This window comes from Lathamus discolor, chromosome Z (assembly GCF_037157495.1).
Source record: "Lathamus discolor isolate bLatDis1 chromosome Z, bLatDis1.hap1, whole genome shotgun sequence".
Classification (NCBI taxonomy): Eukaryota; Metazoa; Chordata; class Aves; order Psittaciformes; family Psittacidae; genus Lathamus; species Lathamus discolor.
This window is the reverse complement of record NC_088909.1, coordinates 304,072-325,406: the sequence shown is the minus strand read 5'-3', so window position 1 is coordinate 325,406 and position 21,335 is coordinate 304,072. Positions and strand designations below refer to the sequence as shown.

At 42.5% G+C, this 21,335-nt stretch overlaps 1 protein-coding gene across 1 annotated transcript; it reads right to left on the bottom strand.

The window, feature by feature from the left end:
• Window positions 1-9,395: 9,395 nt before the first annotated feature.
• Window positions 9,396-20,490, bottom strand: DNAJA2 (DnaJ heat shock protein family (Hsp40) member A2). Its single transcript, XM_065662286.1, has 9 exons — window positions 20,293-20,490; window positions 17,500-17,559; window positions 16,405-16,628; window positions 14,942-15,022; window positions 14,481-14,614; window positions 12,869-13,065; window positions 10,998-11,142; window positions 10,700-10,827; window positions 9,396-10,185 (listed from the first exon to the last, which is right to left on the bottom strand). The coding sequence occupies exons 1-9, from the start codon at window positions 20,368-20,370 to the stop codon at window positions 9,997-9,999; spliced, it is 1,236 nt and encodes a 411-aa protein (XP_065518358.1). The 5' UTR covers window positions 20,371-20,490; the 3' UTR covers window positions 9,396-9,996.
• Between the last annotated feature and the right edge of the window lie 845 nt (window positions 20,491-21,335).

Here is a 21,335-nt window from a genome sequence, read left to right as displayed (position 1 = left end):
TGCAGGTGTTCCGGAGCTTGCCTCTCTTCCAATGCAGTCTGGATCAGTCCATGGCAGATGGTAGGGCTGTGTTTCCACCCCTGGGGCAGTCGGTTCCAAGTGTACTGGACACCCCTTGAAGTAAAAGCAAACTGTGGCCTGCACTCTGCTGCCAAAGGAATTGAGAAAAATGCACTGGCAGTATCAATTGTGGCATACCACTTCAGTGCCTTTGACTCCAGTTCATACTGAAGTTCTAGCATGTCTCGTACAGCAGCACTCAATGGTGGTGTGACTTCATTCAGGCCACGATAGTCTACTGTTAGTCTCCACTCTCTGTTAGACTTCCGCGCTGGCCATATGGGGCTATTAAAGGGTAAGCGGGTCCTGCTGATCACTCCTGACTCTCCAGTCTACAGATCAGCCTATGGATGGGAATCAGGGAGTCTCGGTTGGTGTGATATTGCCACCAGTGCACTGTTGTGGTCGCGACTGGCAGTTGTTCTTTGACCTTCAGCAATCCCACAACAGAAGGATCCTCTGAGAGACCAGGCAAGGTGGACAGCTGCTCAATCTCCTCTTGTCTCCAAAGCAGCAATACCAAAAGCCCATCGGTACCCTTTTGGGTCTTTGAAGTACACCCTCCCGAGGCAGTCTGTGTCAAAGATGCATGGAGCCTCTGGACCAGTCACAATGGGTGCTTTTGCCATTTCCTCCCAGTCAGGCTGATTACAACCTCCAGTACAGTCAACTCTTGGGATCCTCCTGTCACTTCAGAAATACAGATGGATTCCACCCCTTGACAGCTTGACGGCATCAGGGTACACTGTGCACCGGTATCTACTAGAGCCTTATAGTTCTGTGGGACTGATGTGCCAGGCCATCTGATCCACACAGTCCAGTAAATCCGATTGTCCCCTACCTCCAACTGGCTGGAGGCAGGGCTCCTCTAATAGTCATCACAACGTTGGACACTTAAGTTGTGTTGAAAGGGATTATTCTTCATTATCACAGGAGCTGGAATAAAATCAACTCTTCTGCTCCATCTGGGAACCTGCTCACCAGAGGCGGAAGCCGCAGCTCTCATGGGATGATCAGCCTTGACCCTTGCTCCCCTCTTCAATTCATGCACCCATTCATCCAAAGCTGAAGTAGGTTTTCCATCCCACTTTGTCATGTCTTCTCTGTGATCCCGCAGGTAAAACCATAGGGTGGCCTGTGGTGTATACCTTCTATATCTTGTCTCTTGAACAATAGGATGCCTTTTGTTAATAGCTGAGACGTGTTGGTACACGTGAGGAGCTGGATAAATCAGATAGGTCGTCCATCAACTGTTTGAGATCCTGGGACAGATTTTCCACAGCTGAGATGATGAAAAGGATGACATTGTCTTCGAACTCTCTGAGTTTATTAATCATTTCATCCACTGTTAGTGGTACTATGTCATTCCAGGTTACTGTTGCCAATGTCTGGACATATGATGACAGTGCATTCCGTGTAAGTTTTTGCCACATGGGTTGTGTACATTCGACTTCATCTGGGTCTATGGGTATATCCCCATTATTCAGTTTGATGTGATAGATCATCTCTACGATGGCTGATTCCCTCAGAGACTGGATGCCTTTGTCTAAAGTAGTCCACTTGGCCGAACGACTCCTAACATCATCCTTGTACGGAAACCTTTCTTCCACAGCTGCCAACAGCCACCTCTAGAGACTGAGGGACTTTTTCTCTCTTGCAATTGCTTTGTGAATTCCCTCTTCTCTAGCAAGTGATCCCAGCTGCTTGGCTTCTACACTTTCTAGTTCACGACCATCAGCCCCATTGTCCCAGCATTGAAGCAACCAGGTGATGATGTGCTCCCCTGGTTGACGGGTAAAATCTTTTCACATATTCCGTAGCACGGTTGAGGTCCGAGGTCGAGAAGTCACCTCCTCTTCTTCTTCATCATGTGATGATGACTCCTGATCAAATGCTGGACCGGGTAGTGAATACATTGTTTCTTCATCTCGCTTCACCCTTCTTGCCTCTTTTTTGCTTTTTCTCTTGTGTAAAGGGCAACTGATATTGGTACGAATTGGTCCTCTGGTTTAGCTGCAATGATTATCACTGTGGTTTGAGTAGCGACTGTACTTGTCGCTGGGGGTGGTGTAGCTGCTGTGCTTGGAGCTGGAGTAGCTGCACTGACTGTTGCTTTGACCTCAGATCCAGGGACACTTTTTTCCTTCTGAAGGTGCTGGATAGTGTTGAGCAAGGTCCTGTAAGCATAGGCCAAGCCTCAGCACATTGCCATGATTTGTCCATCTCTGGTATGGCTAGAATGACAACACACCACATTTAAGTGTTTTACTAATTTTTCTGGATTTTGCACTTGTTTGGTGGTGAAATTCCAAAGTACTGGAGAGGCCCACTGGCCTAGATACTTGCCCATACTATCCCACACCCCCTGCCACTCATGGCTGTCCAGCCTCGGGGAAAATTTGTTGGTCCTCCTATATCATCGTTTAATCCCAGACAAGACGCAAACCTGACTCTGCTTAACTCTTGAAATCAGATGAAATGGTTGTGGGCAAAACACACTCTGTATGCGTGCCAACATGGTGATTCCCATCACAATCACCAAACAGGTCTCAACAGTATTAAAAGGCCATTCAAAAACTTCAAAACTCTCAAATGATGCTGTAAATGGTCTGGAGCAGGGAGGGGGGAGGCTGGGAGGGTAAGAGAATGTCTCCTTCACAGGTTGACCACCCGATAAGGAGAATAAAGATGTGTAATTGCTAAGCAATTCTATTATATAACTCCCAAAGTATAAAGGTGGTGACCACACTGGGAACATAAGCCAGATCAGTTTCATGATCAATTATTCTACTATATTACAAGTCATTACCATAAAGTACAATGAGACAAAAATCTTAGCCTAAGTCCCACACTTGAAAAACACTAATGCAGCAAATACCAGCTGTAAGTAAGGCATGATATACTGAAACTGGGAGATCAAGTGAAACAACTTTGAGAGCCAATAAATCAGCACTGGGAAGAGTGACTATTAATCCAAAACAATGAATGCTTATTACAAATGTGATTAGACACACTCCGATCAGACCTGCTGTTATCTCAACCCCGTGTGCCTCACTTTGGGCGCCAAAAAGAGCTGTTGTGGTTTAAGCCCTGGAGGCAAGTCAGCCACGCAGTTTCTACTCTGCACATCAACATCCCCCCCCACCACAAGAGGGATGGGAAGGAGAATCGAAAGAATATAACTACAAGGGTTGAGATAAGAACAGTCCAGTAACCAAGGTATAACACAAATCACTACTGCTACCACCAATAATGACAAGACAAATAACAAGGGAAGAGAATACCATACCACCCGCCAAAACAAGCCCAACCAAGCAGTGAGTGCCCTTCCGGGTAACTCCCAGTTACATCCCAGGCACGACGTGCTGTGGTATGGAATACCTCTTTAGCTAGTTTGGGTCAGGTGTCCTGTCTCTGGTTCCTCCCGGCTTACCCTCCTCCATGGCAGAGCATGAGACTCACAACGTCCTTAGCCAGATCAAACATTTGAGCAGTAACTAAAAACATTGGTGTTATCAGCGCTGTTCCCAGGCTGAAAGTCAACAGCACAGTGCTGCACCAGCTACTAAGAGAAAAAATGACTGCTACTGTTAACTCCAGGACAGTCGTGCTGTAGTATGGAATACCTCTTTGGGTAGTTTGTGTCAGGTGTCCTGTCTCTCCTTCCTCCTGGCTTCCACTCCTCCATGGCAGAGCATGAGACTCAGAAAGTCGTTCGTCAGAGGAAACATTACTTAGCAACAACTAAAACCATCGGTGTTATCAGCGCTGTTCCCAGGCTGAAAGTCAAAAAACACAGCACTGCACCAGCTACTAAGAAGGAGAAAAATGACTGCTACTGCTGAACCCAGGACAGTGCCATGCTTGAGTGCGTGCTCACCAACAGGGAAGGGCTGGTTGTAAATATGACGCTCCAGGACAGCCTTGTTTGCAGTGATCATGAGATGGTCAAATTCGAGATCCTCAGGACAGTGAGAAGAGCATGTAGCAAGCTCACTGCCCTGGACTTCAAGAGAGCAGTCTTTGGCCTCTTCAGGAACCTGCTTAGTAAGGTTCCATGGGATATAGCCCTGGAGGGCAGGGCGGCCCAAGACTGTTGGTTGATATTCAAGGATCACCTGCTCCGAGCTCAGAAGCGTTGCATCCCAGCTAGAAGGAAGTGCAGCAGGAGGGCCAGGAGACCTCCTTGGATGGATAAGGAGCTGGTGGGGAAAATTAAAAGAAAAAAAAGAGGCTTATAAAAGGTGGAAGCAAAGACAGGCGGCCTGGGAAGAGTACAGGGATGTTGTCCAGGAAGCTAGGGACCAGGTTAGGAAAGCTAAGGCCCAGTTAGAATTAAAATTGGCCGGGGATGTGAAAGATAACAGGAAGGGATTCCATAGGTACATTGCAAATAAAGGATAAACTAGGGACAACATGGGCCCTCTCTGGAAGCTATCAGGAGAACTGGCTACCCTGGATTTGGAGAATGCTGAAGTTCCCAATGACTTCTTTGCCTCAGACTTCACCGGCAAATGCTCTGACCACACCACCCAAGTCTTGGAAGGCAGACACAAAGAATGTGAGAATGAAGACCTTAGGCCCACTGCAGGAGAGGATCTGGTTCGAGACCATCTTAAAAATCTGAACGTGCACAAGTCCATAGGACCTGATGAAATCCATCCGCGGGTCCTGAAGGAGCTGGCGAATGAAGTTCCTAAGCCACTGGCCAGCATATTTCAAAAGTCATGACAGCCAGGTGAAATTCCCAATGACTGCAAAGAGGGAAATATAACCCCCATTTTCAAGAAGGGGAAAATGGAAGACCCAGGGAATTACGGACCAGTCTCACCTCTGTGCCTGGCAAAATCTTGGAGCACATTCTCCTCGACAGCATGCTAAGGCACATGAAAAACAAGGTGCTTGGTGACAGCCAGTATGGTTCACTAAGGGGATATCCTGCCCGAACAATTTGGTGTCCTTCTCTGATGGGGCTACGGAACTGATGGACAGGGGTAGAGAGCTGATGTCATCTACCTGGACTTGTGCAAAGCATTCGACACTGTCCCACACAACATCCTTCTCTCTAAATTGGAGAAATATCGATTTGATGGATGGACCACTTGGTGGATAAAGAAGTGGCTGGATGGCCGCACACAAAGAGTTGTGATCAATGGCTCCATGTCCGGCTGGAGACCAGTAACGAGTGGTGTCCCTCAGGGAACAGCGTTGGGACCGGTCTTGTTTAACATCTTCATCGCTGACATGGACAGTGGGATTGAGTGCGCCCTCAGCAAGTTTTCCAATGACACCAAGCTGTATGGTTCGGTTGATACGCTGGAGGGAAGGGATGCCATCCAGAGGGACCTTGACACGCTTGTAAGGTGGGCTGATGCCAACATGATGAAGTTCAACCATGCCAAATGCAAGGTCCTACACCTGGGTCAGAGCAATTCCAGGCACAGCTACAGGTTGGGCAGAGAAGAGATTCAGAGTAGCCCTGTGGAGAACGACTTGCTGTTGGTCGATGAGAAACTGAACATGAGCCAGCTTCAGTGTGCACTCGCAGCCCAGAAAGCCAACCGTATCCTGGGCTGCATCCAAAGGAGCGTGAGGAGCAGGTCGAAGGAGGTGATCCTGCCCCTCCACTTTGCTCTCGTGAGACCTCACCTGGAGTATTGTGCACAGTTCTGGTGTTCTCAACATAAAAAGGACATGGAACTGTTGGAACAAGTCCAGAGGAGGCTACAAGGATGATCAGAGTACTGGAGCACCTCCTGTAGGAAGGTAGGCTGAGAAAGTTGGGGCTGTTCAGCCTGGAGAAGAGAAGGCTGCGTGGAGACCTCATAGCAGCCTTCCAGTACCTGAAGGTGGCCTATAGGGGTGCTGGGGAGGAACTCTTCATTAGGGACTGTAGTCCCTAAGGGTAACGTTACTCTTAAGGGTAACGGGTTAAAACGTAAACAGGGGAAGTTTAGATTGGATATAAGGAAGAAGTTTTTTACTGTAAGGATGGTGAGGCACTGGAATGGGTTGCCGACGGAAGTTTTGAATGCTCCATCCCTGGTGGTGTTCAAGGCCAGGTTGGACTGATCCTTGGTTGACTTTGTTTTTTGTGAGGTGTCCCTGCCCATGGCAGGGGGGGTTGGAACTAGATGATCTTAAGGTCCTTTCCAACCGTAACTATTCTATGATTCTATTAGTTTCAGAATTAAATCTAGATTTGTTTTTTTCTTTTCTGCTTCCACCCTTGGTCCACATAAGGAAACAGAGATCACAAGTTTCAAAGAAGGGGGTGAAAAAGAAAGCTTCCTGAGGCATGGAAAGCAAAACTGGTAAAGAACATAAGGTTAAAACCACTATTAAGCATAGATTAAAAGTCTGCTCTCACTTGATAACCAGAAAATACAGGAATAAGCCTCTCAATCAGATTATACCTGAAATCTACAGTACATTCATGAACAGTTACTCTTAACTAACTCAGTAGGTTAACCTGAAATAACACCCATTTTCCATTAAATCGATGAGCATCACATTAGTGTGGCATCAGCTTTTGGTTACTGCAAATGGATATTTCAAGATGAATGGATTTAATTTTTCAAAGTAATCAAAATAGCAGCACAGTACTGATACTTGGGCAGGTTCGTATGATGCGCACTGTAATGAAGCACAAGGATTTTTCTAACAGCTTAAGTCATTCTTTTGAACTTTCATCAAGCTAGGTAAGCTTCTAGAACCCCATTTGGTCCTTTGAAATTTGGTAAGCATACAATTAAATGTCCTACATCTCCTTTACATTGACTGCTTGAAGTTTGTATTTGCATCAGCCTAGGGGTATAGTGGAAGGTTATAGGTTAATAATCAAAATACAGTTTTCCTATTACATCTTATTTTGATGGGTGAGCAATTGCTGCACAGGAAGGGGTCTGTGGCATGGTGTTATGTTTTAGTTTTCTTTAAGCAATAGTAATCTTTCTTCCACTGATTACTTCTAACTTCTCTGCAAACTTTAATTTCAGAAGAATATACTCTCCCCTTTTACGTGAACAAGAACCACATGACTGTCAGTATTTCATGTGTAACTCTGCAGTGTGAATACCTTAGTAAATTAAATGCACCTAAGAGGACCCATCAGACTTTCTGTAAGTCACATTTAAACAAGACCGGTCCTGACACCGATCCCTGAGGGACACCACTCGTTACTGGTCTCCAGTCGGACATTGAGCCATTGACCACAACAATTTGTGTGCGGCCATCCAGCCACTTCTTTATCCACCGAGTGGTCCATCCATCAAATTGATGTCTCTCCAATTTAGAGACAAGGGGCAGTGTCGTGTGGGACAGTGTGGGACTGTGTCAAACGCTTTGCACAAGTAAAACCTTCTTGATACAGCAGAATATCTCTACAGTAAGCTCTGAAGAACAGTCACCAGTCACTGAAAGATGCTGCTGTGAGGAGCCTAAATTAATGTAATCTCAGAACTAAAACAACTAATGTATACCCCTTCACTTCAGCATGCTAGCCAAAAAGCTACCACTAAACACAGAACAGTTAGGGTTGGAAGGGACCCTAAGATCATCTAGTTCCAGGTCCCCTGCCAAGGGCAGGGATGCCTCACACTAGACCATTTTGCCAAAGCTCTGCTAAACCTGGACTTGAACACTGCCAAAAACAGAGCATTTACCACTTCTCTGGGTAGCCTGTGCCAGCATCTCACCACACTCATCACAGTAAAGAATTTCTTTCTGAGCTTTCCCTGTTTCAGTTTAAACCCATCACCTGCTGTCCTACTGCTACAGTCCCTAATGAAGAGTTCCTTTCCAGCATCCTTACAGGCTCCCTTCAGGTACCTGAAGCTGCTCTGAGGTCTCCGCACAGCTTCTCTTCTCCAGGCTGAACAGCCCCAGCTTTCTCAGCCTGTCTTCATACAAGAGGTGCTCCAGCCCCTGATCATCCTTGTGGCCCTCATATAGACTTGCTCCAACAGCTCCATATCCTTCTTATGCTGGGGACACGAGAACTGCACACAGTACTCCAAGCAGGGTCTCACAAGAGCAGAGCAAAGGGGCAGGATCACCTTTTTCGACCTGCTGGTCACGCTCCTTTTGATGCAGCCCAGTATATATATTACATATATTCTTGAAAAGTGGAATTTTTGAAGTAAGGTGGCAAGTTCAGAGCACATACTCTGTTTTTCCAAGGGGGTAAATCCTACTACTTAATTAAAATGCCTGTTCTCTGATTTAATCTTTACAGATTAAGATGCCTTCTTTGGGAAATAAATCAGGATGAAGAAGCAGTATGTGACAATAATCTTGTGAAAAGCAACCTGAAGTTTTAATAAATTCAAAGAGAGATTCACTAGATGAGAATGCCACAGCATAAGAGGTCAATACTGAAATACAGGTCAAACAGAATTTATTCTTTCTTGTTTTAGAGTCTGTAACAAGGATGTTCAGCAATACTCAAATATCAATGCCTACCCAAGCACATGGATACACTTAGCGAGTTTGTCCCTCCAATCTAATTGGTAAAAGTCAACAACTATCTGAGTAATACTAAACAAGTCACACTTCATATTTGTAAAGAAAAGTAGAGGCATCTTCCAAATTCCTCACTTCAGTAGGGAAAGAAAACTCAGAGAAGCAGCTTACCAACATTTGTGCAGAGTTCCTTAACACTGTAACAGACTGTTTAGATAACTAACTCTACATGGTAATTATTTACGGCTGTATTTTTGCTTTGTTATTTTTACCAATTAAAAGCATGTAAAAAGGAACTGAACTGGAGAACTTAAGTGTCTTAAGTTCAAACAAAAGTGCAAACTACTGGAAAAGTAACAAATCCTACTACATTTAGTATGTTTCAGGTCAACAAAGTTTTTTGTCAAGTACAATACTAATGTTCACCTCTTCACGAACTGCATTATTGAAACCACAAGTTGTCACGTGTAATGTTCATTTTTGCAAAGATTTTTTAAAACTAGAAACATTCCTCTACGAAGTCAGGCTGAATCAGGCTTTGAATGGGATGCAAAGCCTAACAGAAAGTCACAATTATGTTGGGATTTAATCATCTTAATTTACAAGATGATTAATTACAGGTTTTGTTATCTTCTGATTGATTTCAGATATCTGTTTTCTCCATATAAAAGGGAAATGGTTGCAGCCTTCCTGTGCCCATTCAGTCGTATCTTAGTTCCAGACTTTTACATGTGGCACAGAGTTATCTAACTGCAACATCATCTTACAGAAATTTTAGCCTCTCTGTTTCTAAAATGTCTATGATCTACATAGTCTCTGTACACAAGATAGTTACAGCCACTGGAAAAGTAAGAGCTACAAGGCAAAAGAAATATATTATACACCGCTTTTATTTAATTTCAGAAACCGTTCACAAGATGGTAGAAAAAAAAAAACAAACCCAAAAACCAAACTTACAACCACTTCTAATTGACTCTTCCATTGTTCCCAGTCAGCTCTAAACCCATTATGTGCAAAGCCCATTTACCATGCATCTAAGATAATAGATACAGGCTATGAAATTCTTTATTCTACTTGTAGCAGCTTATGCAGGTGCAGCCAAATACCAAGCCTCAGGACAAATTGTACACAAACTTTACAATGTAGAGTTTGAATTTAAAAATGAAACTTAAATTCTACACAAAACTGGTAAAAATCAAGCACAGATATGAGGCCAAACTTAAAACTCATGTGAAAAGGAGTCTTGTCTTCCTTTCAAGTGCTTTACTCTGCTACACACTCAAACTGAAAATGTAAGCTTGTGGTTAGTTTAAATTACACTCTGTAGATACTATAGACCAATTTAAAAGTTACACATACAGCAACAGATGTCCATTGGTTCATCTGGATTACTTATACAATCCAGCTGGATTGCTGAAAACAAGTCAGGCAAAATTTGAAATAAAATCCTTGTGCAGCTTTTTACACAACCATTTACTGGTGGGCACACTGTACCCCAGGTCCATGATGGCTGCTTTCTTCATCAGAACTATCATTATAAGCTTCACGTCTCTGGCCACCACTTGAACCACGAGTGGTATCAAATTCCTGAAGATCTACCTCTTCTGCATCACCAATTACATTGGGAAAGTCTGGTCTAGCTGGCAGAAGATCTTCAAGTTCCTGCCCCAAAAGAAGAAGTGTATTCAGTACTGCATGTACAACTGCTAAAATAAAGCGGCCAGTTTCCCACACCTTCAAGACTTCCCCTCACTGTAGGTTTGGTTTAGAAATTATAAGCCGATATAAAACCTCACAGGTATACTTATTTAAAAGTACCAAAAGTATTTGTATCAACTGGAAGACACCACTGAAGGAAAACCCACAGCTCCATGTATCATCAAAACAAGGTGCAATCAGTAAATACAGTTGCATTCTGAAAACATCACATAGCAGCAGGAAGATTCTTCCTCCTGCCCTCGTTTGCCTAGCATCTGTACAGCTCTTAAAACACAATTTCCATAAATCAACATTTCAATGGGTATGTTCAAGTTATGTGTTGCCCATAAACTATGGTGAAAGAATTATACTTGCATCTAAAGTTAAGCACTGAAAGCAAGCATGTGAGGTATCCCACACACGCTTTGCGCACACTGTCAAATAAGACCACAGCATCTATGCCTGTAAAACTACTTACTGAAAGCTTTTCTGGGCTAATCCAGTTATTTTCGGGAAACTGAACATCAAATTTAATGTAAAGATCACCCTTCTCAAAAGGATTGCGATACTGTGGCATTCCTTCACCTCTGACTACACGAACACAACCTGCAATTCAAAGAGAAGTAAGCAAGTGAGGGCTCTTCAGAACAATTTTTTTTATACAATTTTCTTAATTTCTCTAGTCTAGGCTCAGTTAACAGGGCAAAAAGAATGAGATTAAGTTTTAAAGAATCACAAAAGCATGGTCAAAGAAGTCCTTATCAGGTCAAGCTTACCTGGTTCAATTACTTTTCCAGGAGGATATTTAACCACAATCTGACGTCCGTCAAGGTGCTTAAATGTGAACTGAAATCCACACAGTGCTTCAACTAGTCCAATCTTGTGTGTCATATGCAAGTCATTCCCATCCCGCTGGAACACCTACAACACAAAAATCTGGGGATGCATTTTCTAGTACCATAATCATATCCCCATGAGATTCATTATTTAGGATTATTATTTATTCTTAAAATTCAGAGCCAGAGCAACAGCTTTTGTACAAAGTTAACTTGATTCTGTTAATTCAAACAGCACAGCATTCTTGGGAAGTTTCTGCCTGATCCTTGTCATCCAAGACAAGGCAAGCCATACTACACAGTATGAGGTGAGGTTCAAATCAAACAAAGAGGCCAGTACAGCAGCAGTGCTCTCTTAACCCCAAGATCTTCCATACAAGCAATCTATGAACAAAAATTAAAACAGTTTGGCATTACTTGCCCTTCACTGGAGTACAAAATCCACATCTTTGTTTCTCAACATCTAACTAGTTATCATTCATATCCGCTTCAGCTAGCTTCATCTATAGCAGGGCTTTGATCAATTAGTCCACGGCTGTCATAAGCAGTCTTATAAGCCATATCACTCAGGAGTCTTAATCAGAGTAAATCTAAGCTTTATCCACTGGCAGAACCAGGACTCCCACCATCAAGGGAAATTAAGAACACTGAAAGCTTCACTAAAAGTCAGACTAACTTAATATGACAAGTTATGGTATTTTTCAGAACTGTTAATATTGTAAAACTAGATGTAGTTCAGTAGAAGACCAAAACAGAAGTGGCATCTACCATCTGGAATCTGATGCCATCATGAACCTTTGACTGTTCTGTATGCTTACAGATGGTTTCTCCCTTATCATAGTCAAAATCAACTGAGATGACATATTTCAACCCGTATTACAGAAGAGAGAAGAGAGGAATGTGTAAAGAGCTATGCAAAACTAACAGACAAATTAGCAATCTTTGACATGGGTCTGAAAAGCTTACAAAATACCTAATTTTCAGATAACCAACATTATATCCTTAATACATGACTGGACTTTAAATATGCACTCAATGCTATTCTTTGTCACAACAGGATTTCCCAACACCACCATTCTGTTCAACATTTTTTCCAGAGTATAACACAATTTCTTATTTCATCATAGTTATACCTGGCCTTTCTAAACAAAAAGATCAGAAAAGAAGAAGAAGAAAAAAAAAAAAGGCAGCAGCAGTCACCTCAACTCTGCCCTAAGGGAGTTTTAACACAGGAAAAGCTTATTTCCAGTACTTAATTCAAAAGTGCTGTGTACATACTATGGAATATAGTAAGCATAAGCCTTAACAAACTAGTATAAAATAATCACGTTTCCTTGTTCAGTTAGGCGAATCAATAACATCACCACTCTGTGATGTATCTCCAGAACTACAACAGCAGAGACAGAAAGGACCATCTGGGGATTTTAAAATGAGCTCCCTGCCATGTCACAAGACACTGAAAACAAAGCAACGCTTAGCATTTGTTAGTGTCACAAGCAAAGCACATTGAAGGTAACATCCTGAATGGCTCTTCACAATGTCCACTGTATCAAAGTCAGTCTGAGCTGATCTGAGAAAGCTCTTTTATTAGCATGAGGAAACACCAGAATCTGCATGCACTCTGGCTATAGACTTGCGAAGTTTTTCTGGCTCACCATGAAAACCATGTTACCAGCTAGAAATCTATTAAAAGCTATTCACCATCTCTCCCATGGCTGCAATTATATTAATTATTTTAAAGGAACATCCATCTACACTAATATTGAGCACTAGGATAAAAGGCATTTAAAATACAAACTCAAAAGCATTACCTCATTCTCCTTTTCTTGGAGTAAGAGGACGATATCACCTGGTTCCACACCTGGAGCCTGATCTGCTTCTCCACTGAATGTAATTCTTTGCCCATGCTTCATGCCTTTGTCTACATGGACTTCAAGTATTTTTACCTCTTTGATCACCTTCTTCCCTTCACATTTTTTACAGCGGTCTTTTTCATTAATTACTTCACCTAAAGAATGACAAATTTTGCATTTGGAGATTTCCACATAATTGCATCTGATTCTGAAAAGAAACTGTTTTATAGTAGGCCAAGGAATTCATGCAACATGCAACACAACTAGGGATTCAGATGTTTTATGAATTCCTCACAAGAGGAAAGCCAAGCTCAATTTACCCTGTCTGGGAGAGGGGGAATTAAAAAACAAATGGGGTGAGGGGGAAGAAATACAAAGATATACTAAGTTAGAAAAGTGAGAGTGCTTTAGAGAAAAGGCCAAACAAGACTTTGCCTACTACTTCTAGTATTCCTTAAGTCTGAATTTAACTCCAGTATCCTTACCTTTCAACTTACAGCTCTTAAACACCTACTTTTCCATTCATTGTTATGCTAGAGGATGACAGCTATACAAGAAAGGATGAAGCCAAAACCAAACCGAAGCACCTACCCTCCCCCTTTAAAGTCACAATAAATTCCAAGTTCTTTCAATGAATTTAAGCAGCTTAGTTCCAGTTTTGTTAACGGTCAAAAAAGGATTACCAGGTTCTGTTCACTGATAGCCTCATTTTCCAGTATACCACCACCACGTACTATGGAAATGCAGTTAATAGAAGTAGAGAGGCTTGCATACAAAATGGGGGCAAGATCTGTGGTCAAATCAGTTTCATGCAAAAGCATAATATTAAAGTTTTCCCATGAAAGGGATCTAACATTTTCTGATACGTAATGAAGTTGACTTTTATACTCTTAAAACTGAACAGTTTTTCACACTGTCATCTCTAGCAAGGCAATTACTTTTTCCAAACTGAAGAATGACTACCAGAATGGCTTAAATTCTGTTCCACCTCATCTTTATTTTTTCAAGTAAGCAATTGTCTTTCTACAGCGTAACCAAAATATTAGGCCAGATGCATCATACAGTTTCAGTACACATCCAACACTGCTTTAAGTGCCAGAAGCAGATGCAGTCTGCTTAAAACATTAAACCTGTCAGCTTAAACCACCTTTCTGTGAAACAAAGCAATACATTATGATGCAGTTGTAACTACTAAATATGCAGGTTAGTTATGTAAACTGTGAAAAAAAGACAGTCAAAGACAACATCTTTTATGAAATGTTTTCAGTAGTCACAAAACACAACTCTGGTGTTTTACTGAGTTTTACTGTAACAGTAATAGCAATAAGTAATATTAATATCTAAGTGGTTTTAACCCTTACTGGTCAAGCTTCCAGACTGCTTTTCAGTATGTTAAAAACTGTAATTCTTGCTGTTGTTCCAAGTAAGATGATTTCTCCGTGTTGACATCAGACTGAGGCCTAACTGATTAGATGGGAGCAACATGGCTCTGAATATATTCCTCCTGAGATTTAACCAGGAGGTTGAATCCACATAAATGTATTTAGTAACACAGAATAGCTTGTCCTACCTTCTCCATTGCAGTCAGAACATACAGACTGCATCTGCTGAACCATTCCAGGAGCCAGCTGTCTGATCATGATACGTACACCTCTACCCCGGCAAGCATTACATTTCTGAACGGCTCCAGCCTTCCCTCCCTGCCTAGAATAGAAAGCACCAGTTGCATGAAAAGTAACTTCCCCTTGCCCCAAAATACAGGACCAAAAAACCCCTACATCAGTAGGTTAAACATGCCTAATAGTACTGCCAAGTATAATTTAGGCTCTTTCCTCCCTGCTTCCCCCCCAGAAAAAGCCCCAGAATAGTTCCAGTTCCGGTTCCATCAACAGTACCACTCAAGCTCAACAATTTTCTGGTTTGAAAGCAGGCTCCAGTGAGTTCAATACCAACAGAGATCTGAAACAGATGCTTCATTACACTATATGAAAACAAAGTAAACAGAGAACTCAAAACTATAAACAAACTTACCCGTTACATGCACTACAAAGGACATTCTTGCTAAGTTGTAGTTTAGTTGTCTTGCCATTATACAGATCTTCTAAAGAGACTCTACAAAATAAAGCATTTCTCCTACATTATCATTTAACAACTTACTTTCCCCATGTAATAAGAATAGTTGCCTATGGCAAATTTAAAGAAAAACAGATTTTCTTCAGAAAGACTGTATCTGCTATTAAAACAGAATTTTAAAGCACCATTTCAGCTTTCACAAGGAGTCATTAAAATCTATTGCATACATACGAATATACATATGTAATTCTGAACATAGTTTCAGAAGAAACCAGACAGGATTGCTTGTGCTTCTCAACAGTATACCAGCTGATCTAGGAATTTTGGGTTAATTAGTCACAGTTGCGGTTTTTTTTTTGTTTGTTTTACCACACAGGTTAGAAAACCACCCCTTCTAAGACAGTCCTGACAATATTTATAGCATGCATACATAAGAATACATACAGAATACTTACTATTACATTGGGCTTTCCACAAGACAGTTCAGAAGGGAGGGCTTAGCATGTCCCTACAGCCACTCAACTCTTTAGATCTGTTCATGTTTCTTTTTTTTTTATACAAGCTCTTGAATACACTATCAAACTCCAATAACATTCATATATTGATGAACATTTATGAGCCCATTTAGTATTTCTCTTAAATCAGTTTGTTAGTGGATAGAAATTTCAACTCCATGCATTGAGAAAAGGTTGTTTGTAAACACTGATGCCAGGTGACAACAAAACCAAAGCTAATTAATGAGAGAGCATGCAGTACTAGCTACTGAACTAAGCAAGCATGTGAAAGTTAATAAACTTTACCAAGCATGGCTTGCCAATCACAAAAAAGATAAAGCTTTACTCAGAAAGAACTCAGAAAGGACCTTATCAGCCGGCAAAAAAGCCAATTGTGACTGTAAGCACGTATCTACAAAACCCAATTAGACGTGATATTCAAGAATGGCTCTAAAAAACACCCCAACAACAAAAAACCCAAACCAAACCAGCCACACATGCTTTTCCATTAATTATGCAGTTATACTTCAGTTCCAGCTAGTATTATGCTATAAATGCAAGTCAACTTAAGTACTTCCAGAGCCTTAGTACCTCTGCTTTCCTAAGAATCCAGCTAATGAGTAATACTTGATTGATGTATACTTTTTCAGATTACAATTTCTGAACATAATTAAGGAGCAAAACCAAGAAAATAATGCTAACAATGTATATACAGAGTAATACCCAGGCAAAGTATTAGGTATTCTGTAAGGGTAAGTAAGTTACTCAAGTTGACTGCCTTCTGAGCTACAGATGACATGCAGGTCTGAAAAGCAGGTGCAGACCACAGATTATCTGAACTACGAAGCATATAAACAATATAATTAGCAGAGTCAAGTACTGATCAAGAAAGCTTGAAATTACAAATTGCAGCATCAAGATACGCACTTGAGTGGATGCATCATATCTTCTCCTCTTCTTCTACCATTACGACTTCTGCTCTGACCACCCATGAAATTGAACAATCCACCACCAAAGATATGGGAGAAAATATCGTCCATTCCACTGCTTCCACCACTACCTTCTCGAAGGCCCTGTTCTCCATATCTATCATATAACTCACGTTTCTCTGGATTTGACAATACTTCATAGGCAAAACTTATTTCTTTGAACTAGAAGAGGAACAGAGTCAAAACAGTGCATGATAGTTTAGAACTTCAAGAGAGCATTTTACTACCGTTTCTTGCCCAGCATGAAAACCCATTTAGGAAGGTACACACAGAGCAGTTTTCTACCTTCATTCTAATATGCAAGACTTAAAAGTCAAACTTGGGCTTACTGTGTTACCTCTTATAAGATACATCATTTTATGGCAAAACTTTTTTGACTTTGTTTTTTACTGTGCCTAGCACAAGACAGTTTTCTTACAAATGACAAAAAAAAAAAATCCGACTAGAAAAGAAAACCCCCAAGTACACAATACTTCAGCCTAACAGTTGTGCACCTACTAAAATGCATATTCATGTGCTTGTCCTCAGACCAAATGAGTACCTTTTTAGTCATCTCTGCTCACCTCTAAGCAACCATTAGACATCAGTTCTGTTAGAGAATCAGCTGAGTCAACTTAATAGGTATTTTTTAGTTACTATTAGCATAAGAAATCTAATTCAACCTCCCCACACATCTAATTTGTTTTATGCTGCAGCAGTTTCTAGAACCTCAACACATACATTCTTCCATGTTAGAAAAAGCTGGAAAACTGACTATCTTTCCCAAATACCTATGTAGATGCCAATGCCAACCAACATCATCTCAGCAGATGAAGACAGACAATCTTCCCTCAGCAACCAATTTGACTCAGTCATCTGCTGCATTTTTTTTACATGGTATGCTAGTAGATTTTGAGGTTGGGAATAAGTAGGCAAGACTGCATTCCCTCTCACAGTTATTTTCAACACCTTGTAACACCACCTGTATGTGGCTCCTTGGATGCTATTATAATAGCAAGAATCAAGAGTTAAAAAAAAAAAAAAAAAGCCTTACTTTGTCTCCTGCATTTGGATTCTTATCAGGATGGTATTCCTTGGCCAGCTTCCTGTATGCCTAGTCGAAAGAGGTACAAAATTAGTTTAAATACTGATTAATCAGTACTTTTCTGACAACTCAATGGTGTCTTCATGAAGAAAGAAAATCCTAATAAAGCGAGAAAATTTGCGTTTGGAAATCATTCATATATTAAAGTGCTGACATACATAAAAAATTCTGACATTGTTATGTGCATTAATTAGTTGCACTTGCATTTAAACACAACTACATCACACAATAGTTTTCCGGCTTATCTTCATTAACTTATAGGAAGAATCACATTGGACTTTCATGAGAATTACTTACTACAGAAGCTACTCAAAATCTACAATACAAGTTAAGTTTCAACCCATTTGGACCTCACCTCAATCACAGCAACACACTAACAACAAAATGGCTGCCTCAGCTCCTCACTGAACCCTATCAGTCAATCCTCACAACATGCATTTTATTCTTCCTTACCTATCAATAACTGAAGATTTATTCTCACTTTGAACTAAGTATATGAGTTACATGTGCAGAAGTGTACAGATCACTGCTTTTATTTAACTTCGTTGTTGCAAAGCAGTAGGAGGAATTGCAGCTCAGTCTCCAGAAGACATTTTTCAGAATGCTCTTTTTTGACCAGTTCTTTAACTCTCAGGACCATTGCTTTCTCCACAGCAGTACTTCATCCATTTTGCTTATGCTTTAGGGGATCAAAGCAAATAACAGGACAGGCAAAGGCTCTTCCTACACTTTATGTTTATGGCAGCAAAGACCTCAGCTCTTCCTTCACTTCACCTCAACACCCCCCAGTAACAATCAGTGGACAGATATTAATAAATTACAAGGTATATGGTCTGGTTTTTAGACTACACATATAAAAAAGCTACATTGATGAAACAGTGAACAACTGAAACACTGGTTCTTATAATGGATCTTCGAATGGATTTTTCAAAAGCTCTATTTCTATAGAACTGAGCACCTAAACTATCTCTTTAGAACTGCAACATTAAAGAGAGCTTTAGACAAAAAGCCTTACAAAGCTCATAACTTTCCATTTTGTACTGGAACAAGCAAGATTCCTTTTTTGTATCTTCATAGTTACTTCTCTTTATTAATCATCTTGATATACTCTGTACATCTGCACGCATTCAAGAAATAAAGTCTTATAAGGAACTAATAAAACCTCAGAACTTGCAATTACAAGCCAAGTATTCTAAATCACGGTAAGCACAAAACCCAAAAATTATAGGTCTTACAGGACAAATTGCCCATCAGTAACAAACATAATCTCCCACAAACGTACATATTCTGTAATAAAAACGTGTTTCCCCACATATTCTGAACAACAAAAAACAACCTGCACCAAATCCTAAAAATTAAAGTGAAAACCTACATAACATTATATGATCAGTTAAAAAGGAGTTTGCATGCTGATCTTTAAGAAAAACAAGCACTGATGTCTTTGCTGGTAATGGCATTCCAATTCAGAGAAATTCTTAAGACTAACCATGCCCAAAAGGAAGTTACCATTAATCAGAAACAGCCTACAACGGCACAATATAACAACTTCAATAAAAGTTAAAACTCACTAACTTTTCATCCTCTTTTGACTGACCTATTACCTATTTGTTTTCACTTTTCTATACTGTTATATAAATTAAAATATATAAGGATGGATGAACTTCTTCCCGTTGCAGGCAGTTAGAAACCTTACATTCCTTGGTATGGCTAATCTATAGCAAATTAATATTGAACAATACAAGTTATCAGAGTGGAAAACTGCTGTCAGTTTTTCATTCTTACAGGATACGGATACCTTCAAGAGAATTCAGCAAGGAGACGGAAAAAACCCAAACTTCTACTTGACTGTGTTTATTATACAGCACCATCCTCGCAGTGCATGCCTTCCACCTATTTCAACACTGCTATTGCCCGCACGAATTAGGCTGCCACATGCATGACGGGTAGCGCACAGTTGTTAATATCAGCACCACCCATCACCGGAAGCAGGTCACTGCTAGTAAACTGCCTAGTTAATTCTCCTCCCTCACGGGTAAATGGCCATTAAGTCCTCACAGAAAAAAAGTCGTTTCTACACTACAGAAGGAATGGACGCTGTGTATTGTTGTTCTGATGCCCCGGCTCCAAGTTTTCACCTCGCTCCTTTGTTTACCTTACCGAGCCGCTTTCGCAAGGGAGGGATCAAATACACGAGCAAAACGAAAACCAATCGAGGCCTACACATGGAACAGACAATAGCTCTGCTACTCACGAGGATTTATTCGCCCAGCCTTCACTGCTTGGGAAGGGACGCGGCACTGCGGGGACGGGGCACTGCGAGCGCCGCCCGAAGACAAGCGGGCCCCGGCGGTGACGGGCCAGGGGCACGGGCGGGACCCGCTGCGTCCTCTCCCGCCGGTCCTCTCCTCCGGGCGTTGCCCGCGGCCTACCCCGCTCCGCCGGCGCCTGCCGTCCGCCAGGACCCAGCAGCCCCGCGGCGCGGCCTACCTCGGCTGGCTGCAGCGGCCCCAGGCGCCTTCCCCCGGCGGCGCACCCTCACGCCCGCAGGCCTCAGCCGGGCAGGCCGTCGCTTTCAGACCCCTTTCCCCGCGGCCGCGGCAGTCCCTCGGCCTCGCTCACCAGGTCGGCACTGGGGCCTCCCACCTCAGCTACCCCGTGGGACCCTGCCCGACGACGAACCCACCCTTCCCGCAGCGCTGCCGCCCGCTCTGCCCGGGCGCCGCCACCGCCCCTTCCCCGCACCTTCTTGAGCTCGTTATCGGAGGCCCCAGGCGGCACTCCCAGGATGTCGTAGAGCTTCGTGTCGGCCACGTTCGCCATGACAACAGCGGGCGACGGGCGCGGGCCGGAGCGAGCCTGGAAGCGACGACGGCGAGAGCGAAGGCAGGACGAAAGTCGCCGTAACGTCACACGCGGACGCCTCACGTCACCACGCCGCGACGCGGGAGGAGCCAGCCCGCCCGTCCTCTTCACCTTTCGGTGGTGCAGCCCCACCTCCTCGGCCCACTTTAGGCACCTGACCCAGTTCCGCCGCGGTGCGGCAGGGGGCGCTGAGGGAGCCCAGGGGTTTGCGCTGCTGTCGGCGGCGGCCGCTCCTGGAGGCGGCAGTGGCTGGGGAGGGAGCGGTTCGGGGCAAGCTGCAGGAGCTCAACAGAGTTCAAATCGTCAAGCAGGAATTCTTCATTGCGGCGTCTGGAGACAGGGGGGATCGCTCCTGCTAGCGTGTCTCAGCCGAAGCTCAAACAGACTGTGGTTATATTGTTGCTTAATATGAATATTCATTACCCCTCATACATATTCACTAACCATCCGAGAACCACTTTACATAATTCCACGCCCATTTTCACGTGCACACAACAACGTGGTAGTGGTCTTTTGGGGGTCGTTTACTTCTTCCAACAATCTTCATCTTCTGGCAGTCTTTGAAGCATGCGCATTAGGTAATGCTCACACCAGCTTAATTCGTTCAGTAACACTGCAGACATAATAATCCTGTCCTTCTATTTATCAGTTAGCTTAGCTGCAGCCCATCCTGGATATCCTGGGTTCAGCAGTAGCAGTCATTTTTCTCCTTCTTAGTAGCTGGTGCAGTGCTGTGTTCTGACTTTTGGCCTGGGAATAGAGCTGATAACACAAATGTTTTTAGTTACCGCTCAGATGTTTTAGTCTGACCAAGGAATTTATGAGCCTCATGTTCTGCCAGGGAGGAGGGGAAGCCGGGAGGAAGCAGAGACAGGACACCTGACCCAAACTGACCAAAGAAGTATTCCATACCACAGCACGTC

Coding starts and splice junctions, on each gene's coding strand:
- DNAJA2 (XM_065662286.1), bottom strand. CDS start 20,370: ATGGCGAACGTGGCCGACACGAAGCTCTACGACATCCTGGGAGTGCCG. Junction 14,615..14,941: donor CTTTGTAGTGCATGTAACGG/GTAAGTTTGTTT, acceptor TTTCTATTCTAG/GCAGGGAGGGAAGGCTGGAG. Junction 13,066..14,480: donor TTCTGACTGCAATGGAGAAG/GTAGGACAAGCT, acceptor GTCATTCTTTAG/GTGAAGTAATTAATGAAAAA.